The following is a 21,350-nucleotide window of genomic DNA, read 5'->3' on the forward strand; positions in this document are numbered from 1 at the left end:
GTCTTATCCACTGGGGGCATAGAGGAGATCTCACTTTATTAGATGCATCTGCAGTTCTATTTTAGACTATTATTCCAGACCTACCCTTTTCCAGTGATGCAGCCGGACAAGGATTCTCTGCGCTCAGGTAAGCGGGTGGAAGGGACAAGGTGTCATTGCTCTCCCTGTCATGCATTTGTTCATTATGAACAGTACTGGAGTTTTGAGTTTGAGGGTAGGTTTGCTCCAGAATACAAACAGCCATCAGTACGCATACACCATAACCTGGCCACATTCTGAACACTCACCTATTTGCCCTAGGTTTTTGATAACTGCCAGCTAGGTTTCCCTGATAATTTGATTTACGTACAAGGTCTCTCTGATCAATCTCTTTAAAGTCATGGAGCTTGACAAGCAATATGGTGTATCATTGTAGTCACTTACATATGAAAGGGTTTTTTGCCTTAAATTAAGCTATACACAGTGAATCCAGATATTATGAAGACAGTATCCACAGCATCATAGAAATGCAGGACTAGAAGGGACTTTGATAGGTCACCTACTTCCATCCTATGCATGGAAGAAGGACAAAGTATTATCTAGACTATCCCTGACAGGAGTTTGTATATATTTGTAAAATAAATGCTTGTAATAAATAATTGCTCCCCCAAGCCTATTTGGGAAGTAGCATGAAGATACTGTTGCTACAGAGGACCAAGGCTCAAGTTAGCGAGTAAATACAAGCAGTAGCCTACATTCTTAAACTGTAGAAAACAAGCCCACCCTTGGTTATTAGTTCAAATATATCTGAGGCATTGCTTCTCTGGAACAAGTTTCATCACTTTTAAAATAAGTTTGAAAAGTGTTGAGGCTTGGGAACCATACCTTAAAAAGCTGCTAAAGATCCAGTCAAGGAAGAATAGAGCTCTCAAATCTGCCTCAACCTTAGTCATTTTTCTCTGCATTTTTTTGGTCACTAACTCAAAAACAGATTTGCAACTGCACTTCAATAGTAAAAGCAGTTCTAGACCAACACCTTGTGTGGCAAGTTCAGATGAGCGAATATTTGAAATATGAGCCACAGAAAAATCTGAAGTCAGTTTCTGAAACCAACACAAATACCGTTTATTTGTGGGATATCATTTTACATTAACTCCAGCAAAACCTAAAAACCAATCAGCTGAACTCAGGTAAGGTGGCATAACAGTTCTTTAGTCAGGTTGTGAATCACAGGACTTTAGCACACCTCATATAAGATGCAAATACCTAAGACATAAAAGCATTCACAGTTATAGGTTAACTGCTGTTCCTGTAACAGCAATATCAGTAAAAACTATTTTGTGATAACACAAAATCAACCCACATTTTGGTCTCATTTACAGATAACCTACAGTTTAGTTGGTGGATAGATTCTATACACTTATACAACAATATGAAAGGAGAAAGTATAAGGCTTATAAGAGGTATTTTAGCAGTTATAATTAAAATGAGGGGCACAAGCTAACTTTTAAAGCTGTCTGTATAAACTTCAAAGAGTATTTAACAATTGGTTAGGCTTGTGACCAAGGGCCAACAGAAATCTGGAAAAATCCTAGCAAAATTGAGGTATACTTCTACCCCTCCAAAAACAAGGCTGCAGAACATTAAGTCAGTACCCCATGCCAGGTCTCACTAATTGATTGCACTAGGCACATCTTGTGATGAAATAATGAAACAATGAGTATGTGATGTAACAGGAAACTACAGTTCTCTATAAAAAGAAGTCAAAAACTTAATGATTAAAGGGTTAAAATACACTACATGCATTCATTCCAAATTTGTACTGTAGTTTAAAAAACATTAAAATAGGTTGTTTAGACTGAAAACTGGAGCTGCCACTTTTTTGAATAGACTTCCTTAAAGAAAGAAAAGGGTAGGTTGATCTAGACTAGGCAATAAAGGTAATACATAGGATTAAATGGAGCAAGTTCCCAACTGTTAGTATTAGATTGTTTTAGTCTATTTGGCGATAGAAGGAATCATATGTGTAAATCTGATATTGTTAAGTTTTTCTGTAATTAATATTATCCTTAAAATCTATTAAATAAGGAACTCTCACAAAGCCCATCATCTACCAATCTTAAGTATTTATAGGGTGCCAAGCACTGTAGCATCTGGGTACTAATTTCCTCACTAACCAACTCACTGCCTCATTTCTCTTTAATACCAAACAAAGTTAACACACAAATCATTAAACCGCAACTACACAATTATTTTACATCAGAAAAACATGTACAGAACTTGCAATACTTTGCCATAATGACCTATGTCTCAGATTTAGCTTCAAGGCCAAGAAGTTGGTGAATTTTGTGCATCTTCTCCTGCCAAAAAAGGAATAAACTGAAGTGCCAGTCATTTCATTACATTTAAAGAAAAGTGTACAGAACAAAAAGCAAAGTGAACTGTTTAGGGAGTTCCCACTGTTTAAAAAAAAAAAAAGGTAGTGCTTTTGAGATTTATCACCAAAAGGCATGAAGAATTAAGTCCTCTGTTTACCCACAGACCAAATACAGCTCAAGCAACAGGAGTGCAAGTTTCCATACATTAACTAGTCAACATGGATAGGCTTAGTTCAGTCTTGGGTCCATTCCTTTTTTTGGCCTCTACACTGTAAATGCCAACAAAAGTGAAAATTATCTGCAGCTATGTTAGTGGTTTGATTTAAGAGACTCGTACAGGCAACTGGAAGCAGATGAAAAAGTATGTATTTTCAGTCACTATTAACCTGTTTCACAATAACCAGTTCCTTGGGCCCTGCTCCCCATGGACTGTATGCAAAGCAAATAAGAGCAGTATATTATCAATTTACCCAGCACAAGTATCCATAAAAAGTGCATGTGTGTGTGTGTGGGGGGGGGTAATTAAATTTTAGATTCTGTTAAACACAGTAAAATCTGCAAAAAAACATCTGAGTGATCTGAACAGATTTCTGTTGACCCTGATTATGACAGTTATATCTATAATAATGATTACAAGTTTCTTTGGCTTCTGCCTCCATTATTGGAAGCCAGATTATTCATGACATATAAAATTCATTATGCAACAAATCTTGTATTTTAACTGTGCCACTGTGCTAAAAACTTGTCTGGAATTGTAACTAGCCTAACATGTAAGAACACTTATAGTATTTTACCTAGTTTTTTAGCAACCACTATTTAGCCTAATTTTACAAGCTATATTGCTTCCAAGTTTACTTTTTAAAAGAACTAAACCAGTAGCTCCACAGATATTTTCCCTATGGCTATACTCACTGCAATATATACATTTACATTAGAAGTCTTATTAAAACACATGTGTTTTAATAAGAGACTTATTGTAAACATTAAATACCACACACCATTTAATTACTGACTTGTGCAAACTGGCATCAAACATGTAAGTCATGTTATAACGTAACAGCATACAAACAGGCAACAATTATGTATGCTTTGTCCCTATGAAATTTAAGATTTCTGTTTGTTTTTAATCCCATGACAAAACATGGTGGGGGAAGGCAGTATATGTGCATATACTGGATATACATATGTAACTTTTGTCTCAGGTGGCTGAATTAGGGAAAAAACAAGTTTAAAACACAAAATGACCACTAATAGCAAAGCAACTATGACTCTGGTCCAGAGCTGCAAGATTAGTATGCTTTTGGTCAACTAGGCTTAATTCTGCACACACTGAAGTAAACAGGAGTTGTATCAGTGACTTTAGTAAGAGCAGAATAGGGCTTTCAGTACAGCTGAAAATTTCACATTCAACGTAAGGTACTTTTTTTGGATCACAATCTAGAAAGGTTTCAAAACTGCTAATACCTTTAAAAATATTTCTGCAGCAAAGTAATGTTACTGCTTTATTCCAAAATATTCAGTGGCTGATTTTGTTAAAATATACCATTTTGGGACCATTTTCACAAATCTTTGGGACCAAAATAAGTTTAATAGCACCAGAAACTATGACAATCTATTTAAAAAAAATTAATACTGATGTTATTTTAGGAAACGGAAGTCAAAGATGACATGACAAAATACAGAACTTAAAACACATCCCAGTCACTCATTTTCCTCAAATAAATGGCTAAAACTTTCCTATACAAATAATCAAATTCATGAAATTAAGAAGTGGCCCTTACTAACGGTATTGTATATTTAAATTTTTAATGCTGGTGTTTAATATGCCCATTGCCTGCAATGGACATTTGGCCAGGAAAATCCAATCCCTAGCATGAAAGTACTTAAGCTTTCACTATTCGATATATTTTTTACTTAAAAACACAAAATTATAGCATGGGAAAGACTAACTAAAGTTACAAACAAAAACTAAACATAGGTTTAACTGTTGGCTGAGAATAATGAGCCTTAATTCCCCAACTAAACACTAATTTTAGATAAAAAGTTTAAATTTTACTTTGTAGCAACATAGTTTGAACAGTCTTGGTACACCAAAAATAAAAGGAATATGCCAAAGGCAATTTACAAAAGTCTAAAACCCATTTTTAAAAGGTACTTTAATTTGTTCACTTGTACCTATATTCAAACTACTGCAGTTTTGACATTAAAAAGCCAGTACTTTCTTCTCCAAGTGGAAATCATCTGTGGCATGTACAACTATTACAATTTTAATAATATTAATAATAAAAAAGACATCAATACTTCTTACTAAACAAAAGTGATGTTTGACATATGCCTGTGAAGAAAATCATAATGCACCTCTCCTTGTCTCAAAAATTGGCATCTTAAACAGTAAAATTAGAACTGCCAACAGTTCCTCCTCATGATAACTATGTTCAAACAGTCTTAATTTTGTTTTCTGAAATGCTACATTTGAGACCAAATGAAAAACAAAAACTAGAAGTTACATGTTCATTGAAGATGACTAGAAATATGCCACAACATTATTTTTACAATACATTTCTCCAGAAATAATCCCTAGGTGAAGCTTTTTTATACACATATACAAAATTTAGACAGCAATATACACATAATCACAGTGAGGATGCTGGCAAGCTCACCAATCTGTAGTGTAAATACAAAATGCAAAGCAGCCTTCAAAGAGAACAATGCTACACAGCAAGCATAGCTGGCCTGTTAAATAGCAAACACCAAAAGTTCCCTGCAAAAGGGATACAGTGCAAGAAAAGCAGCATGCGCTTTGATACAAACAGCAGTTTATGGCTAATGGTTGACAACTGTGGTAACAGTGACTCTTGAGCGGCTGTGCATAGTAAACTCCTATGTCATCTGTTTCCCCTTATACCACTCCACAAATTCATCCAACAACACTGGCCCTGTAGAGAGATTAAATAATTGTATTTTACATAAATCTTGGAAGAGGGGCTGCAGGAGTTGGGGCATATGGAGAAAACCGAAGAAATACTTACATGCTCCATCTTCATCATAATTACTGAGGTCAAGGTTAATTGTTCTGCTGAATTCTAGCACATTACACCATTGGTCCTTGTTGATAACTTTGTATTTTGATTGCTGCTTAAGATAAGAAGTGTAAGTTACTAAAACAATGTTGGGGTTTACAATGTGAAAAAAAATCACTTCAAATTTGCAGGTTTTTAATAGAACTCAAATGCAACAAAGGATAATGACTGAAGCTCTAAACCAATGGAAAGTGTAGTTTTAGGGCTTGGACGCTGCATTTTAAGTGTTATGAATTTACAAAATGACAACTTTGAAAATAAGCACCGAGTCATAATTCAGTCGTCTACTAGTACTATCATCATTCAAATATTAATATTTCAGAGAAAAAACAAGTAAAACATAAATCTGTTTCAAACTGAAACTTTGTTGTGTACCTCTAGGAACTGGTGGAATACTGGAAAAAGAGGCCATGTTTTTCCCAAGAGAAGTCCTAACATACACTTGGCAGTATTTATGTCTAGGCTGCGCTGGTCCTTTTCCTGTTGGAAGGGAAGAAACAAAGTTAAAATGGTATCTCAATATTTCTCATTTGCACCAGTAGTTAAATCACTGTTCACTCTTGGCACATCATGAAAACTACTGCTAAATTGCAGGCAACCTGTATATTAAGCGCTGTATTGTTTTAACATATACAACAAAGTAAGACTTCCCAATGAAAACTTTATGTTTCTTTACAGCAATTGGCCATGCTATAGAAAGACCAGTTACTTTTCATACTAACTGTAGTTCAAGGATCCCTACTGTAGATGAAGCAGCCACTCTTGGGGTACAATTTCAGAACTTTCTGGAAGCAGCAGCCACTTAAAGAGTGAAAATCTGGTCGACACATGGTCTTCTGGGTGGAAATTCAGCCTGCTGTTGCCTTAGCTTTGCTTCATTCACCTCCTTTATACTGCTTAAGAGGATATTGCAGAAACACTTCTTTCAGTGACAAACAAGGTTAACACCTTTCCTGTTATTGCAGTTGCTTAGGTCACCTCTCTTTGATATTTATAATGTTGACAAGTTGGGTAATTCTATGAGTGGTCATTATTGCAAGTTTTCAACATTTTCTGGAAGACCTGGTCTTCGCCTGTACTTCCTCATGGTCCCCATGTCTCAACTGAACACTGACAAATACATAGCTGGAATAAGTCTGGCTCACCTGTTTCTTAGTATTATTAAAACAAGTATTAGAATTCTCTAAGAATGTATTTAGTGTTTAGATTTTATTGGATGCTTCTGAGTTCTACATGCATTAATCTCACTTATAACATCTGTATCCCATACTGTAAAGCAAAATTTGAACAGTTACATTGTGAGCTCCTGTGACTCTGTAAATCACCAGACAGGAGAGAGACATTAATTAGCATGAAGGGCTGATCTTCAAGAGAAGATGTTACACCTCCCCAAAAGGAAAGTTCCCTCAATATCATACAATCTATTGTGGGACACTGCAACTGGAATTTCCCTACATACCATCAACAAGAGGACAAAAGACTTTTGTTGTCCTGCTGTCCTCCCTGTGAAGATGAGTAATGCAAGTGGACTCCTTCCATCAGCTGAGTTTGCAGCTCAGAGGATATGAGAAGAAGAGAATAAAACCCCTAACAAGAAGTAACTGATTATCTATATGCTGCTTGGACTCTGGGATGGCCAAGTGTTTCCAGGTATAAGCAAGAGATCCTCAGCTGCTGAGCCTGGGTTAGCCCTAAAGGACATATAGAGCCTGCTTATTATAGAAGCTTCTATTACTTTTTAAAACTTAAGACTGTAACTCATTTGTGTATATATGTTTACCTGCTTTAACTTGTAAATAACTCTCTTGTTTCCTTTTCCTATTTCAGAAATTTTTATATAGTCATTATAGGATTGGTTACAAGCACTGTCTTTGGTGTGATATCTAAGGTGCAATTGACCTGGTGTAAGTGCCTGGTCCTTTGGGACTGGGAGTAACCTGAATATTGCTGTGATTCTTGGTGTAAGGGAACATCTATCACAAAGGTATGCCCCCCTAGATGTTGAGCTAGATCAGAGTTTCCAAAGGGACTGTCTGAGACTCCTTGTTAAGGCTGTTATAGTGTCTGAGGAGTTCACCTGATAACTGGTTGGTGAAATCTAAGCTGACAGCCTGAGACCCACTGTCAGCCCCAGGCAGCTGGTGGTTCGATTAATATGGAAAGCCAGATAATAGAGGCTCAGTTAAATGGGGTTCTACTGTACTATTCCTATTTTACAGATGGGGAACTAAGGCATAGAGACCAAGACACTGATCCTGTGTGATTGAAGTCAATGGAAACTGCCATTTACTTCAATAGGCATAGAATCAGGGCCCAACCGACTTGTCCAAGATCATACAGGAAGCCTTTAGTGAAGCAGGGGATTGAACCTGTGATCTACTGCATCCAAAATGAACACTAGCCACTGGACTATCCTTCCTCCCCCCTTTTTTCCCCCTCTGCAATGTTGATATTTGGCATACACAGTATCTGGAAACACACAAAATCAATTTTAAAAAGTGAACATTTGTGTGCGTTGGAAGCAGTCTTAACTGGCATCCTGAGAACAACTAGTCCCAAACTTGTAGCTGTTGTATGTGAAAGTGAACCCACAGAAAGCAACAATAATAAAAGTCAGACTGAGTCCTGGACTACTCACCCGTGCAAAATCAAATGCATATCTATAAATTAGCTTAAAATTTGTAGGCTCATTTAATAAGGATCTCAAGTAATCCAAGGAATTTCTCAGTTTCTCTGTTGCATCACATCTACAAAAAAGAGAAGCTATTTATAATCCAACACTAGATTTTCATCTGAACTTTTAGAAAAAGATATCCCAAATATACTTAGCTTTGTTTTCATTCCCCCACCTCTATATGCATCCTCCATGAAAGTTAAATACACATCAGTGGGCTTATCTACACAAGAACATTGCACGAGTTTAACCTAAGGTGTGAATGGAAACTGATTTATTTAAACTGGTGCAAACCCCTGTATGGACATTCTTATTTTGGTTTAAGAGTAGGAGTTTTTTTAAGTTTAATTTGATTGGGAGCAGGTTTAAGTTAAACCTAAGTAAGCCACTCAAATTGAAGTAAAAGCATCTACACAGGATTTGCACCAATATAAAAACTGATTTAAGTTACACCACTGCAATTTTCCTCTCCTTACAAGGCTTTGACTACTATCACAACATTGCAGTTATTTGACAGTTATTTATAGACAAAATCTATCCTGAAACACAGTGTGGCTTGAGAGCCGAAAAGTCTATTATTGATATGATCTTCTCACTGAAACAACTACAAGAGAAATGCAGAGGGAAAAAAAGGCCCCTTTACAAAGCCTTCATCAATCTCACAAAGGCTTTTGACTTTGTCAGTAGAAGCAGACTATTTGTGCTTCTAGAAAAGGTTGGATGTCCCCACCCCCAAGCTCTTAACCATGATTCACTTCTTCCATGAAAACATGTATGGCACAGTCCAATACGATGGCTTATTCTCCGAGACTTTCCAAATTCATAGTGGGGTCAAGCAAGGTTGTGTATTTGCCCAAACTCTGTTTGGGAATCATCTTCTCCTTGCTACTGAAACAAGCTTTGGGCTTCCCAACTGAGGGAATCTACTTGCACACAAGATCTGATGGAAAGCTGTTTAATCTTGAAAGACTCAGATCAAAAACCAAGACTCTGGAGGTCCTCATCCAACACCTCCTCTTCGCTGACGATGCAGCAATGACCACCCACCCAGAAGCCTATCTCCAAAACCTCATGAACAGTTTTTCCAAAGCTGCCAAGACTTTGGGCTTACCATAAGCCTAAAAAGAATAACATAATGTGCCAAGGAGTTGAAGAAGCACACTCCATCAAGATCAACAACTATGAACTTGAAGCGATGAACAAGTTCATGTACCTGGGGTCCACTATTGCAGTCAACAGTTCACTTGAAACGGAACTCAACATCATCCGCATTGGAAAAGCCACCACAACAACATCTAGACTTGAGCAAGACAGTAAACTGACAGAATACACAAAGACAGAGACATATCTGTGTGTATTGCGCATGTGTTATCAGCACACTATTGTATGGGAGTGAGGCATGGACCTTACATTCTCATCAGGAAAAGAGGCTCAAAAGTTTTCATGTGAATTGCCTTCATTGAATCTTTGGAATCTCCTGGAGGGACAGAGTCACCAACACTGAGGTACTCAAACAAACCAGCATATCCAGCATGCAAACACTCCTCACATACAGACACCTCCACTGGCTTGGGCATGTGTGCTAAATGAATGATGAGCACATCCCAAACGTCATCCTCTAAGGTGAACTGGCATCTGGAAAAAGACCCAAAGGACGCCCACAATTGTGTTTCAAGGATGTGTGCAAGCAAGACCTCAAAGAAATGGACACTGATGTGGATACCTGGGAAGATCACACTAAGGACTGCAGCTTTTGGAAACAAGATCTTAACAAAGGTCTCACAGTTACGAGATGAAGCAGTCCGGCTTAGCAAAGGAGAAAAGAGCTCGCAGAAGGCAGAGCCCAAAGGATCAAAATATCACCTTTAAATGTGACAGATGCATCAGTGATTGTCTCTCAAGTGGGTCTCTTCAGCCACTGCTGCCATAAAACCAATTGAGTAAATTCTTTACCTCCCTGGGGCACATATGCATGGTCTCATGAGACTGAAGAAGCCTATTGCTACTGATGTGTTAAACCCTGCATGCTATAAAAAGCCTGGCAATGTGGCCTAACAAATCCACATTGATTCTGAAACTTTGGGGCTTGAACAGACTAGTCTACTCTAAAATGACAGAGACATATCTGGGGTGTGGGATAGACCAGACTTGCCAAGAGGAGCCCCAAGAGGAAAAAAGCCTGGGGAGGAAGCTTGGCTGGAGGGTTTCCTACAGAAGTGCGTTTGGAAGTAGGTATTGTAAGGAACCAAGAATGCCAAGGAGTGACTGAGAATCCTTGCAATTAAACTGCATGTGGGAATAATTTGTGCGAACAGACTAGAATCCAGAACAGTCACTATGTTTGAGATACGGCGTTGTATGAATAAAGCAACTTCAAGGAGAGGTGATTTTGGTTAAGACTTGAAAAGTTTGAAGTCTGATCTGGAGTGGGGTGAGGCAAAAGAGCACCTGATTATAGATGACTTGTTCCTTCAGTCTGGAACATATTAACCCCCCTTCTTCACATGAGCATTTTGCCCAATGTGCAGACATTTTAAGCCATGAGTATTTAGTCAGCAAAGTATGCACAGCATAACTGCAAGAACACATTGGTTTAAAGATGTCTGCAGTTGAGCCATACTTGCTGTAGACAGTCGAGAATAAACATTTATGTCTAGCTCTCCAGAGCAGAGTCTTTGACTTTCTGCACTAATCCAACACGTCTTTTTGGACAAAAAATTATTTGACATTATTACATTTACCACAGCAAATTAGGACTTATAACCTTTTAAAAGGCACTTACTGCAGCGATGTCATTCCTTTTAACCATTCTTGCAATGTGAAATAACCCATGTTTTGTGCATCCAATTTCCAAGCTAGAACAAGCATAACTACCTATTTAAAAAGGAGACAATATTAAGATGAAGGGGGACAACAGATTTCTTGAACAGTTATTACTAGACCGCTTGCCAAATCTTTTTATTCAGTTTAGAGGAAGAACCATTCAAATATGAGTGAAACAGGCAGGATGTTGAAACTCCTACTACTGAAAAATTAAAATAATGTTTTTTTAAGTTCTACAAATTGAGTACACTGCTCATTTATTCAGAAACACTTCTGTATTAAATTACTCTTTCTATCCTACCTTACAATTTGTTAAGTCTATGTATAAAGCCCATCAAACTACATCAGGGTGCCCAACACAGTGCCCACGGGCGCAATGGCACCCACTGGGGCAGCTGTTCTTGCCCACAGGACACTGCGCCGCCAAAATGCTACCGCCAAGCGCGGCCACAGGAGAACCGCCCGACGAAATGCCGCCGAGAAGCGTTGCCGTTTCTCAGCGGCATTTTGGTGGCGAAGTTTCTTTCTGCTGCCGCTTCTTGGTGGCATTTCGGCAGCGGGGTGTTTGGCGCCCGCCACAGTCTTTTGGGAATAGGAATGTGCTATTTCCACAGAAAGGTTGAGGACCACTGAACTATATCTTTAAACTTTGGAGCAGGAACTGCCTGAACAGCATGTAGCATGACTGGGCCCTAAAGGGTACGACAACACTGCTATAAAAAACAAGAAATGCTGAGTCTCAGAGCCCAGGTCAGCTGGCTTGGGCTGCGGGGCTATAAAACTGCAGTGTAAATGTTCAGGCTTAGGCAGCCCAGGCTCTATGATCCTCCCATCTAGTGAGGTCTCAGAGCTCAGTCTCCAGCCCGATCCCCAAAGTCTATACTGCAACTTTATAGCCCGGCATCCCGAGCCAGCTGATCTGGGCCGGCCGAGGCAGTGTCACAGGTCTTTTATCGTAGTGCAGACATATCCTAAAATTCTGCTGTAATACAAACAGCAATGACTATTTACATAAAGAGTGGTCCAACTCTTGACTCCAACTTTAAAGTAATTTAAGGTGATTGAAACCCTCCTTTACCTAGCTGTAGGTAGGATTTATTACAGCATAAAGGCTCTCCTGTGAATATAAAGTTTGTCAGTTACTATGGTTCTTCAAGAGAGCACTGCCTCTGTATATCTCACTTGTGGATTGTGCCTCCCAAGTGTTGCAAAACTTCAGAAAGCTTATTAAACACTACAGCTGTTGGCTCAACCCAATGGCCTCACACATGAAACATTTGGAGCTAAAGGCTATAAAAGGGCCACGTGGCCCCAACTGCCTCAATTCCTTCCACTTAATCCGAGGGTCCCATGAGGGAAGAGCTCTGAGGAACAGGGGATAGTGTGCTGGTAGCACAACTATGCAGAGCCAACATCCTCAAAAACCATAGTTACTGCTAATCTACTATTTTTCTTTAAGGTGGTCACTGCTTACTCCCACTTGGGGGAGTATAACATGCAGCACAGTCCACAGGAACATGGGCTGGTAAATTCTAATTAAACAAAGATTGCAGAATTGTTCTTCTACAACCTGCATGAAATCTAGAAATCAAATCTAGAGAGAAGTGTCAAGTAAATGTCTAAATGAAAAGCCAGCTTGCAGTCCTACAGATTTTCAAAATGGAAATATTTCAAGGCTGCAGCTGCTGCTGCCTTAGCACTAAGAACTTCAGGTACGGTCACCCTAAGTAGCATATAACAAATCTGAGTACACAGTCTAATCTGTTTAGGATATGCCTGTCCTTTGAGCTAAGGTATTTAGCCCCTCCTGCCGCCTGCAGGACCCAGCTACATTCTAATTTTAGTACACAAGCTCTATCAGAACTAACACAGGTATGTCTCTTTGAGCTGAAATTGAGACCTTCCAGCCTGAAGCGTAGGCATACCCATAGATGCCGAGTGAAAATGAAACTCTCTAGAATAAATGTCAAAAGATCCAAAAAACATAGACTAATTCTAAATAGCTTAGTCCTATCCAAACAAAAACTCAAGACCTTTTTGAGATCTCTGGTATGAAGCTTAGATTCCCCCAGGTGAGAAAGAAGGTTTGGGGGAAAAAATACCAGGAGATTTAATTCAGGAACTCAGACACCACTTTTGAGATACATTTGGGATAAAGTGCAGGACAACTGTCCCTGGGAAACAGAGTGAAAGGAAGATCAGCCATTAAAGCCTGCAACCTAGTCAATCACTTATCTTGCAGCTATTAATGCAGTTAAAAACTCTGTTGCTAATTACAATTACAATAATAATTTTCCCAAGAGCTCAAAAGTTGAGTCTCACCATGAACCACAAGGGTTTAGTGAGTTATTAAGAACATAAGAATGGCCATACTCGGTCAGATCAAAGGTCCATCCAGCCCAGTATTCTGTCTACCAACAGTGGCCAATGCCAGGTGCCCCAGAGGGAGTGAACCTTACAGGTAATGATCAAGTGATCTCTCTCCTGCCATCCAGCTCCACCCTCTGACAAACAGAGGCTAGGGACACCATTCCTTACCCATCCTGGCTAATAGCCATTAATGGACTTAACCTCCATGAATTTATCCAGTTCTCTTTTAAACCCTGTTTTAGTCTTAGCCTTCACAACATCCTCAGGCAAAGAGTTACACAGGTTGACTGTGCGCTGTGTGAAGAAGAACTTCCTTTTATTTATTTTAAATCTGCTGCCATTAATTTCATTTGGTGGACCCTAGTTCTTATATTATGGGAACAAGTAAATAACCTTTCCTAATTCACTTTCTCCACACCACTCATGATTTTACATACCTCTATCATATCCCCCCTTAGTCTCCTCTTTTCCAAGATGAGAAGTCCTAGCTTCTTTAATTTCTCCTCATATGGGACCCATTCCAAATGCCTAAACATTTTAGTTGCCCTTTTCTAATGCCAGTATATCCTTTTTGAGATGAGACCACATCTGTACGCAGTATTCAAGATGTGGGCATACCATGGATTTATATAAGGGCAGTAAGATACTCTCCATCTTATTCTCTGTCCCTTTTTTTAATGATTCCTAACATCCGGTTTGCTTTTTTGACTGCCGCTGCACACTGCGTGGACGTCTTCAGAGAACTATCCACGATGACTCCAAGATCTTTTTCCTGATTAGCTGCAGCTAAATTAGCCCCCATCATATTGTATGTATAGTTGGGATTATTTTTTCCAATGTGCATGACTTTACATTTATCCACATTAAATTTCATCCACATTAAATTTCATTTGCCATTTTGTTGCCCAATCACTTAGTTTTGTGAGATCTTTTCGAAGTTCTTCATAGTCTGCTTTGGTCTTAACTATCTTGAGCAGCTTAGTATCATCTGCAAACTTTGCCACCTCACTGTTTACCCCTTTCTCCAGATCATTTATTAATAAGCTGAACAGGATAGGTCCTAGGAGTGACCTTTGGGGAACACCACTAGTGACCCCTCTCCATTCTGAAAATTTACCATTTATTCCTACCCTTTGTTCTCTGTCTTTTAACCAGTTCTCAATCCATGAAATGATCTTCCCTCTTATCCCATGACAACTTAATTTATATAAGAGCCTTTGATGAGGGACCTTGTCAAAGGCTTTCTGGAAATCTAAGTACACAATGTCCACTGGATCCCCCTTGTCCACATGTTTGTTGACCCCTTCAAAGAACTCTAGTAGATTAGTAAGACATGATTTCCCTTTACAGAAACCATGTTGACTTTCACCCAACAATTTATGTTGTTCTATTTGTCTGACAATTCTATTCTTTACTATTGTTTCAACTAATTTGCCTGGTACCGACGTTAGACTTACTGGTCTGTAATTGCCGGGATCGCCTCTAGAGCCCTTTTTAAATATTGGTGTTACATTAGCTATCTTCCAGTCATTGGGTACAGAAGCTGATTTAAAGGACAGGTTACAAACCGTAATTAACAGTTCCGCAATTTCACATTTTAGTTCTTTCAGAACTCTTGGGTGAATGCCATCTGCTCCCAGTGACTTGATACTGTTAAGTTTCTCAATTAATTCCAAAACCTCCTCTAGTGATACTTCAAACTGTGACAATTCCTCAGATTTGTCGCCTACAAAAGACAGCTCAGGTTTGGGAATCTCCCTAACATCCTCAGCCGTGAAGATTGAAGCAAAGAATTCATTTAGTTTCTCCACAATGACTTTATCATCTTTAAGTGCTCCTTTTGTATCTCAATCATCCAGGGGCCTCACTGGCTGTTTAGCAGGCTTCCTGTTTCTGATGTACTTAGAAAGCATTTTGTTATTACCTTTTGAGTTTTTGGCGAGCTGTTCTTCAAACTCCTCGTTGGCTTTTCTTATTACATTTTTACACTTAATTTGGCAGTCTAACACTACACTACAAAATTGAGTTGTGTCTTGTATTTCACACAAATCTCTTATAATTTTGTACTAATTTTATCTAGCCAGATTTAATACTTTAAAAATCCCATGAAAGACAAGTCAAGAAACCAGCCTTTCCTGTTTTCTTGTACATGACAGGTGTATTATGTATGAATTTTAAAAGGTCTTTTCTAATTCACAAGACATTCCTGACTGTAAGAGACACATGTTTTCTGTATCTCTTGTGTTTCAAAATCAGGTGGATGAGATTAGCAAATTTTCAAACAGGACAATATTTTCCCCCTCAGAAATATGAAACAAACATATGAGCCCAATAATGTGCATACCCACTTCATTTCTAAATTAAAACTCTAGGATTGTTTCAATTAAAATGAACACTAACTTTTTGGAAGGTTTGGGCTTTCAGAGTTTAATTTACCCGTTTTCAGTGAAGGCAAGTGATTTTAAGGTGTGCCAAAGCAACAAAATAAACCTGCCTGGTTTTTGCTTCTCCATTTAACTACGGTTTCTTCAATTTTCCATTTCAAAATTTTTCAAACTTGGATGATAAAAGACTAAGAGATACAAGCCAGGTTCGTGTTCACTTTGGTGGCTTAAGGATATTTTGGGAAAATCATAAACTTACATTTTCTGGTTCAACTCCGATATCTTCACAAAATTTCTCCATGCCTTCAGGACCTACAACATCATCAGTTCCTGCAATCAAATGACATTTCACAATGTTGTTGTTTAAATTAAAATTCACTGCAAGCACACCACTGCTGTAAAAGAGAAGTATTCATGCAACGTAAGCTGAACTTCCGTAGGATTCAGTTTTCTTTTTGATGCATACAAATATTTACCCTTTACAAGAAGATATTAAACTATGATAAAAGTTTACACCTCTGGTAAGGCATAAGAAGAGAGAAAGAAAATATGAGCACTATCCTTCATTTCTTTTTTAACTTGTACCACGGTACCCAGTAATTACAGCAACTGTGAAAAGTGAATAGATTCATAGATATTAAGGTCAGAAGGGACCATTATGATCATCTAGCCTGACATCCTGCACAATGCAGGCCACAGAATTTCAGCCACCCACTCCTGCAATAAACCTCTCACCTATGTCTGAGCTACTGAAGTCCTCAAATCATGGTTTAAAGACTTCAAGGTGCAGAGAATCCTCCAACAAGTGACCCATGTCCCATGCTACAGAAGAAGGTGAAAAACCCCCAGGGCCTCTGCCAATCTGCCCTGGAGAAAAATTCCTTCCTGACCCCAATTATGGAGATCAGCTGAACCCTGAGCATGTGGGCAAGATTCATCAGCCAGATACCCAGGAAAGAATTCTCTGTAGTAACTCAGATCCCACCCCATTGAACATCCCATCACAGGCCATTGGGCCTATTTACCATGAATATTTAAAGATCAATTAATTGCCAAAATCATGTTATCCCATCATACCATCTCCTCCATAAACTTATCGAGTTTAATCTTGAAGCCAGATAGGTCTTTTGCCCCCACTGCTTCCCTAGGAAGGCTGTTCCAGAACTTCACTCCTCTGATGGTTAGAAACCTTCGTCTAATTTCAAGTCTAAACTTCCCGATGGCCAGTTTATATACATTTGTTCTTGTGTCCACACTGGTACTGAGCTTAAATAATTCTTCTCCCTCTCTGGTATTTATCCCTCTGATAAATATATTTATAGAGAGCGATCATTTCTCCCTTCAGCCTTCTTTTGGTTAGGCTAAACAAGCCATGCTCCTTCAGTCTCCTTTCATAAGACAGGTTTTCCATTCCTCCGATCATCCTAGTAGCCCTTCTCTGTACCTGTTCCAGTTTGAATTCATCCTTCTTAAACATGGGAGACCAGACCTGCACACAGTATTCCAGATGAGGTCTCACCACTGCCTTGTATAACAGTACTAATCCTTATCCCTACCGGAAATACCTCACCTGATGCATCGCAAGACTGCATTAGCTTATTTCACGGCTATATCACATTGGCTGCTCATAGTCATCCTGTGGTCAACCAATACTCCAAGGTCCTTCTCCTCCTCCGTTACTTCTAATTGATGCATCCCCAGCTTATAACTAAAATTCTTGTTATTAATCCCTAAATGCATGACCTTACACTTCTCACTATTACTATTACTCCAGTTTACAAGGTCATCCAGATCCTCCTGTATGATATCCCGGTCTTTCTCTAAATTGGCAATACCTCCCAGCTTTGTATCATCCGCAAACTTTATTAGCACACTCCCACTTGTTGTGCCGAGGTCAGTAATAAAAAGATTAAATAAGATTGGTCCCAAAACCGATCCCTGAGGAACTCCACTGGTAACCTCCCTCCAGCCTGACAGTTCACCTTTTAGTATGACCCGCTGTAGTCTCCCCTTTAACCAATTCCTTATCTACCTTTCATTTTTCATAGCGATCCCCATCTTATCCAATTTAACTAATAATTCCCCATGTCGCACCGTATCAAACGCCTTACTGAAATCTAGGTAAATTAGATCCACTGCATTTCCTTTGTCTAAAAAATCTGTTACCCTCTCAAAGAAGGAGATCAGGTTGGTTTGGCATGGTCTACCTTTTGTAAAAACATGTTGTATTTTGTCCCATTTACCATTGACCTCAATGTCCTTAACTACTTTCTCCTTCAAAATTTTTTCCAAGACCTTGCATACTACAGATGTCAAACTAACAGGCCTGTAGTTACCCGGATCACTTTTTTTCCCTTTCTTAAAAATAGGAACTATGTTAGCAATTCTCCAGTCACTTGGTACAACCCCTGAGTTTACAGATTCATTAAAAATTCTTGCTAATGGGCTTGCAATTTCATGTGCCAATTCCTTTAATATTCTTGGATGAAGATTATCTGGGCCCCCCCGATTTAGTCCCATTAAGCTGTTCAAGTTCACTTCTACCTCAGATATGGTAATATCTACCTCCATATCCTACCATTATCCCTAAGCTCCTCATTAGCCTCATTAAAGACTGAGGCAAAGTATTTGTTTAGATATTGGGCCATGCCTAGATTATCCTTAACCTCCACTCCACCCTCAGTGTTTAGCGGTCCCACTTCTTTTTCTTTGTTTTCTTCTCATTTATATGGCTATAGAACCTTTTACAATTGGTTTTAATTCCCTTTGCAAGGTCCAACTCTACTTGACTTTTAGCCTCTCTCACTTTATCCCTACATGTTCTGACTTCAGTAAGGTAACTTTCCTTGCTAATCCCTCCCATCTTCCACACCCTGTATGCTTTCTGTTTTTTCTTAATCACCTCTCTGAGACGCTTGCTCATCCAGCTTGGTCTACAACTCCTGCCTTTGAATTTTTTCCCCTTTCTTGGGATGCAGGCTTCTGATAGCTTCTGCAGCTTTGACTTGAAGTAATCCCAGGCCTCCTCTGCCTTTAGATCCATAAATTCTTCAGTCCAATCCACTTCCCTAATTAATTACCTTAATTTTTGAAAGTCAGCCCTTTTGAAATCAAAAACCCTAGTCGCAGATTTATTTTTGTTTATCCTTCCGTTCAGTTTGAACTGAACTAGCTCATGATCACTTGAACCAAGATTATCCCCTACAACCATTTCTTCTATGAGTGTCTCACTGCTCACCAAAACCAAATCTAAAATGGCATCCCCTCTTGTTGGTTCAGCAACTACTTGGTGAAGGAATCCATCAGCTATTACATCTAGGAAAATCTGAGCCCTATTATTATTACTAGCACTTGTCCTCCAGTCTATATCTAGGAAGTTAAAGTCTCCTGTGATCACACAATTCCCATTAGTATTTACTTCATTAAAAACATTAAAGAGGGCTCTATCCATATCCAAATTAGATCGCGAGAGTCTATAGCACACTCTAAGCACTATCACAGGGGAGGCTCTAGTAGTTTTCTTCCCCAATGTGATTTTTGCCCAGACCAACTCTGTCTTATCCATTCCATCAATAAGGAAGGTACTGCAGGACAAAGACTTTTGAAACTGGCTCAGTACCGAAGTGCTGCTATACTGGGTGAACTGAACACAGTGGTTACTGGAACTTACTAAAGGCTCAAGCCAGGAAAGAAATTTGTTTTAAAGTTATCTTAATAGTAAACAGACAAGAAATCTTTAGTTGTATTAGAATACAATAAGTTTTTTTTTAAAGGGAGAGAATATAGCTGACTAACAAATATATATTATACTAGTATGGGATTGACACCCCCAGAACCGAATGCACAATTTACTTGTTTATATTAACTGTAACTATCTTCTTTGAGTCATTAAAAAAAAAATCTGAAATAAGATTATCATGCCATTTTTATTCACAATGCAACACCACCATATCACACCACATAATGGAGACTTCACATACACAACCCCCTGCCCGCAAAACTCTGCAAAGTAATTGCTATGTAAAAAGGCTTCAGAAAATATAACAGCAAGAAGAGCAGCAATCAAATCAAGACTCCTACTTCACAATCTCTGCAATACACTGTATGAAAACTGCTAGAGGTATATACAAATAATAGTCAAACAGCCTTGAAAAAACCAAGATTTTATAATGAGAACAGCAGTTGACCCTTCACTATTGTGTTAAAGTCAATCTTATATCAGTCTTAAATATTCAGCCTTGTGTATAATTAAATGTATTTAATTATACACATTTCCCATCTTTATTTTCCTATCTTCCCATTATCCCCTCCGCCCCCAGATTCAGCCACCTTAAAATATACAACGGTTAAAAAAGATTTCTGTGATTTTATAAGGGAAAGTCACATTAGGAAAAGGGCAGTATCAACAGTGGGTTTGTGTAAAAGAGAAAAACCTATGAAGTAAACATACAAGAGCCTCATTTGAAAATTTGTTATCTCGGAGTGTTATAACACCACTATGAACAAAACTATACCCACTCCTCTCTGCCTTCTTCTTAGCACCTTTGCAGATGCAGCAACTGGAAAACCAAAGTAGTTTCACACACTGCTATCCGCTCATCCTTCTTTCTACTGAACTCTTGCCAAGAATGAGTTATTCCAGTAGTCAGAACAAGAATAGAAAATCCACACAGCCATCAAGAAAGGCACAGAATCTGGCAATAGGGTGCCCGCCTTTTTCTCTCTCTCTATCCCTTGTCTGTCTCTCTTCTCCGAACCTGCCAGACACAAAGACCTCAGACTAGTTTGGTTCATATAAATCATGTTTTGCTTTAATAGCATCACCACCAAAAATTAAGTGATAATTTATTAGCTGTACAGATGCCAAAAAGGAATGGAGATGAGAGCATTTAATATCATGCATCCAAACCAGCCGCTGCAAAAAGAAGACTACGTCATTTACTCCCTAAAGTTCTAGGTATGCTTTCAGAGAAACTACCCAAGGTCCCCATTTCTCTATCTACCAGCTATTCAGTTTCCCCTTCAGTGTTCTTTACAGTACTGTACTATAGAATTATTTTCTCCCTTTGCAAATAGCTTCCTTTAGGAGAGTTTTGTGTACTATTCTGCAAAATTAGCAGGTCACTGCCTGTATGTTGTCAGAAGATGAAGTATATCATAATAGGTGGTCCTAGAAGAAATTGCCAAGTCAAGTCCTGTTCAATATACAATAGTGAGAACGAGACAAAAATATACCCTCGTGCTTAATGTTGAACAATAATTCTAAGGAAAGACTCCTTGGGGAAATGTGATCTCAGGAATCAGTTCCATTTTCTGCTTAGAACTGGAACCAAATTTAAAGTGAAAATTAAATATGGCTAACCTCCTAACCCTTTTAAAATGGGGCCCATGTCACCAGATGTCTACACTTCTCAATTGTAAGGGGCCAGAACTCTAAATCAATGAGTTCAACAAACTTCAGTTGGAAACATAATTTAATGTACAGATATTAGCAATAAATTCTGGTATAGAATTTAGCAATAAACCACAATTAAAGCTTTATTTTGTTTAATGTACAGTTACTAATTTATTTTTAATTCTCTGTAACTTAAAACCAAAATAGTGATACATTATCTGCATTTGAAACGTTTCTTGTTTGGGGAAAATATTGTCTTCAGTGTGG

At 38.5% G+C, this 21,350-nt stretch overlaps 1 protein-coding gene across 6 annotated transcripts in view; it reads right to left on the reverse strand.

The window, feature by feature from the left end:
• Window positions 1-1,079: 1,079 nt before the first annotated feature.
• Window positions 1,080-21,350, reverse strand: part of DCUN1D4 (defective in cullin neddylation 1 domain containing 4) — a 73,586-nt gene continuing 53,315 nt past the window's right edge. For all 6 annotated transcript variants that reach the window (XM_084626297.1, XM_084626298.1, XM_084626301.1 and 3 more), the window contains 6 exons: window positions 15,948-16,018; window positions 10,894-10,985; window positions 8,076-8,184; window positions 5,813-5,917; window positions 5,387-5,489; window positions 1,080-5,293 (listed from right to left, as the gene is read on the reverse strand). In XM_084626297.1, the coding sequence (XP_084482423.1) occupies window positions 5,238-5,293; window positions 5,387-5,489; window positions 5,813-5,917; window positions 8,076-8,184; window positions 10,894-10,985; window positions 15,948-16,018 (536 nt within the window). In that variant the 3' untranslated portion in view covers window positions 1,080-5,237. The remainder of the gene's footprint in view (window positions 5,294-5,386; window positions 5,490-5,812; window positions 5,918-8,075; window positions 8,185-10,893; window positions 10,986-15,947; window positions 16,019-21,350) is intronic.

This window comes from Lepidochelys olivacea, assembly GCF_965140295.1.
Source record: "Lepidochelys olivacea isolate rLepOli2 genome assembly, chromosome: 4".
Lineage (NCBI taxonomy): Eukaryota > Metazoa > Chordata > Testudines > Cheloniidae > Lepidochelys > Lepidochelys olivacea.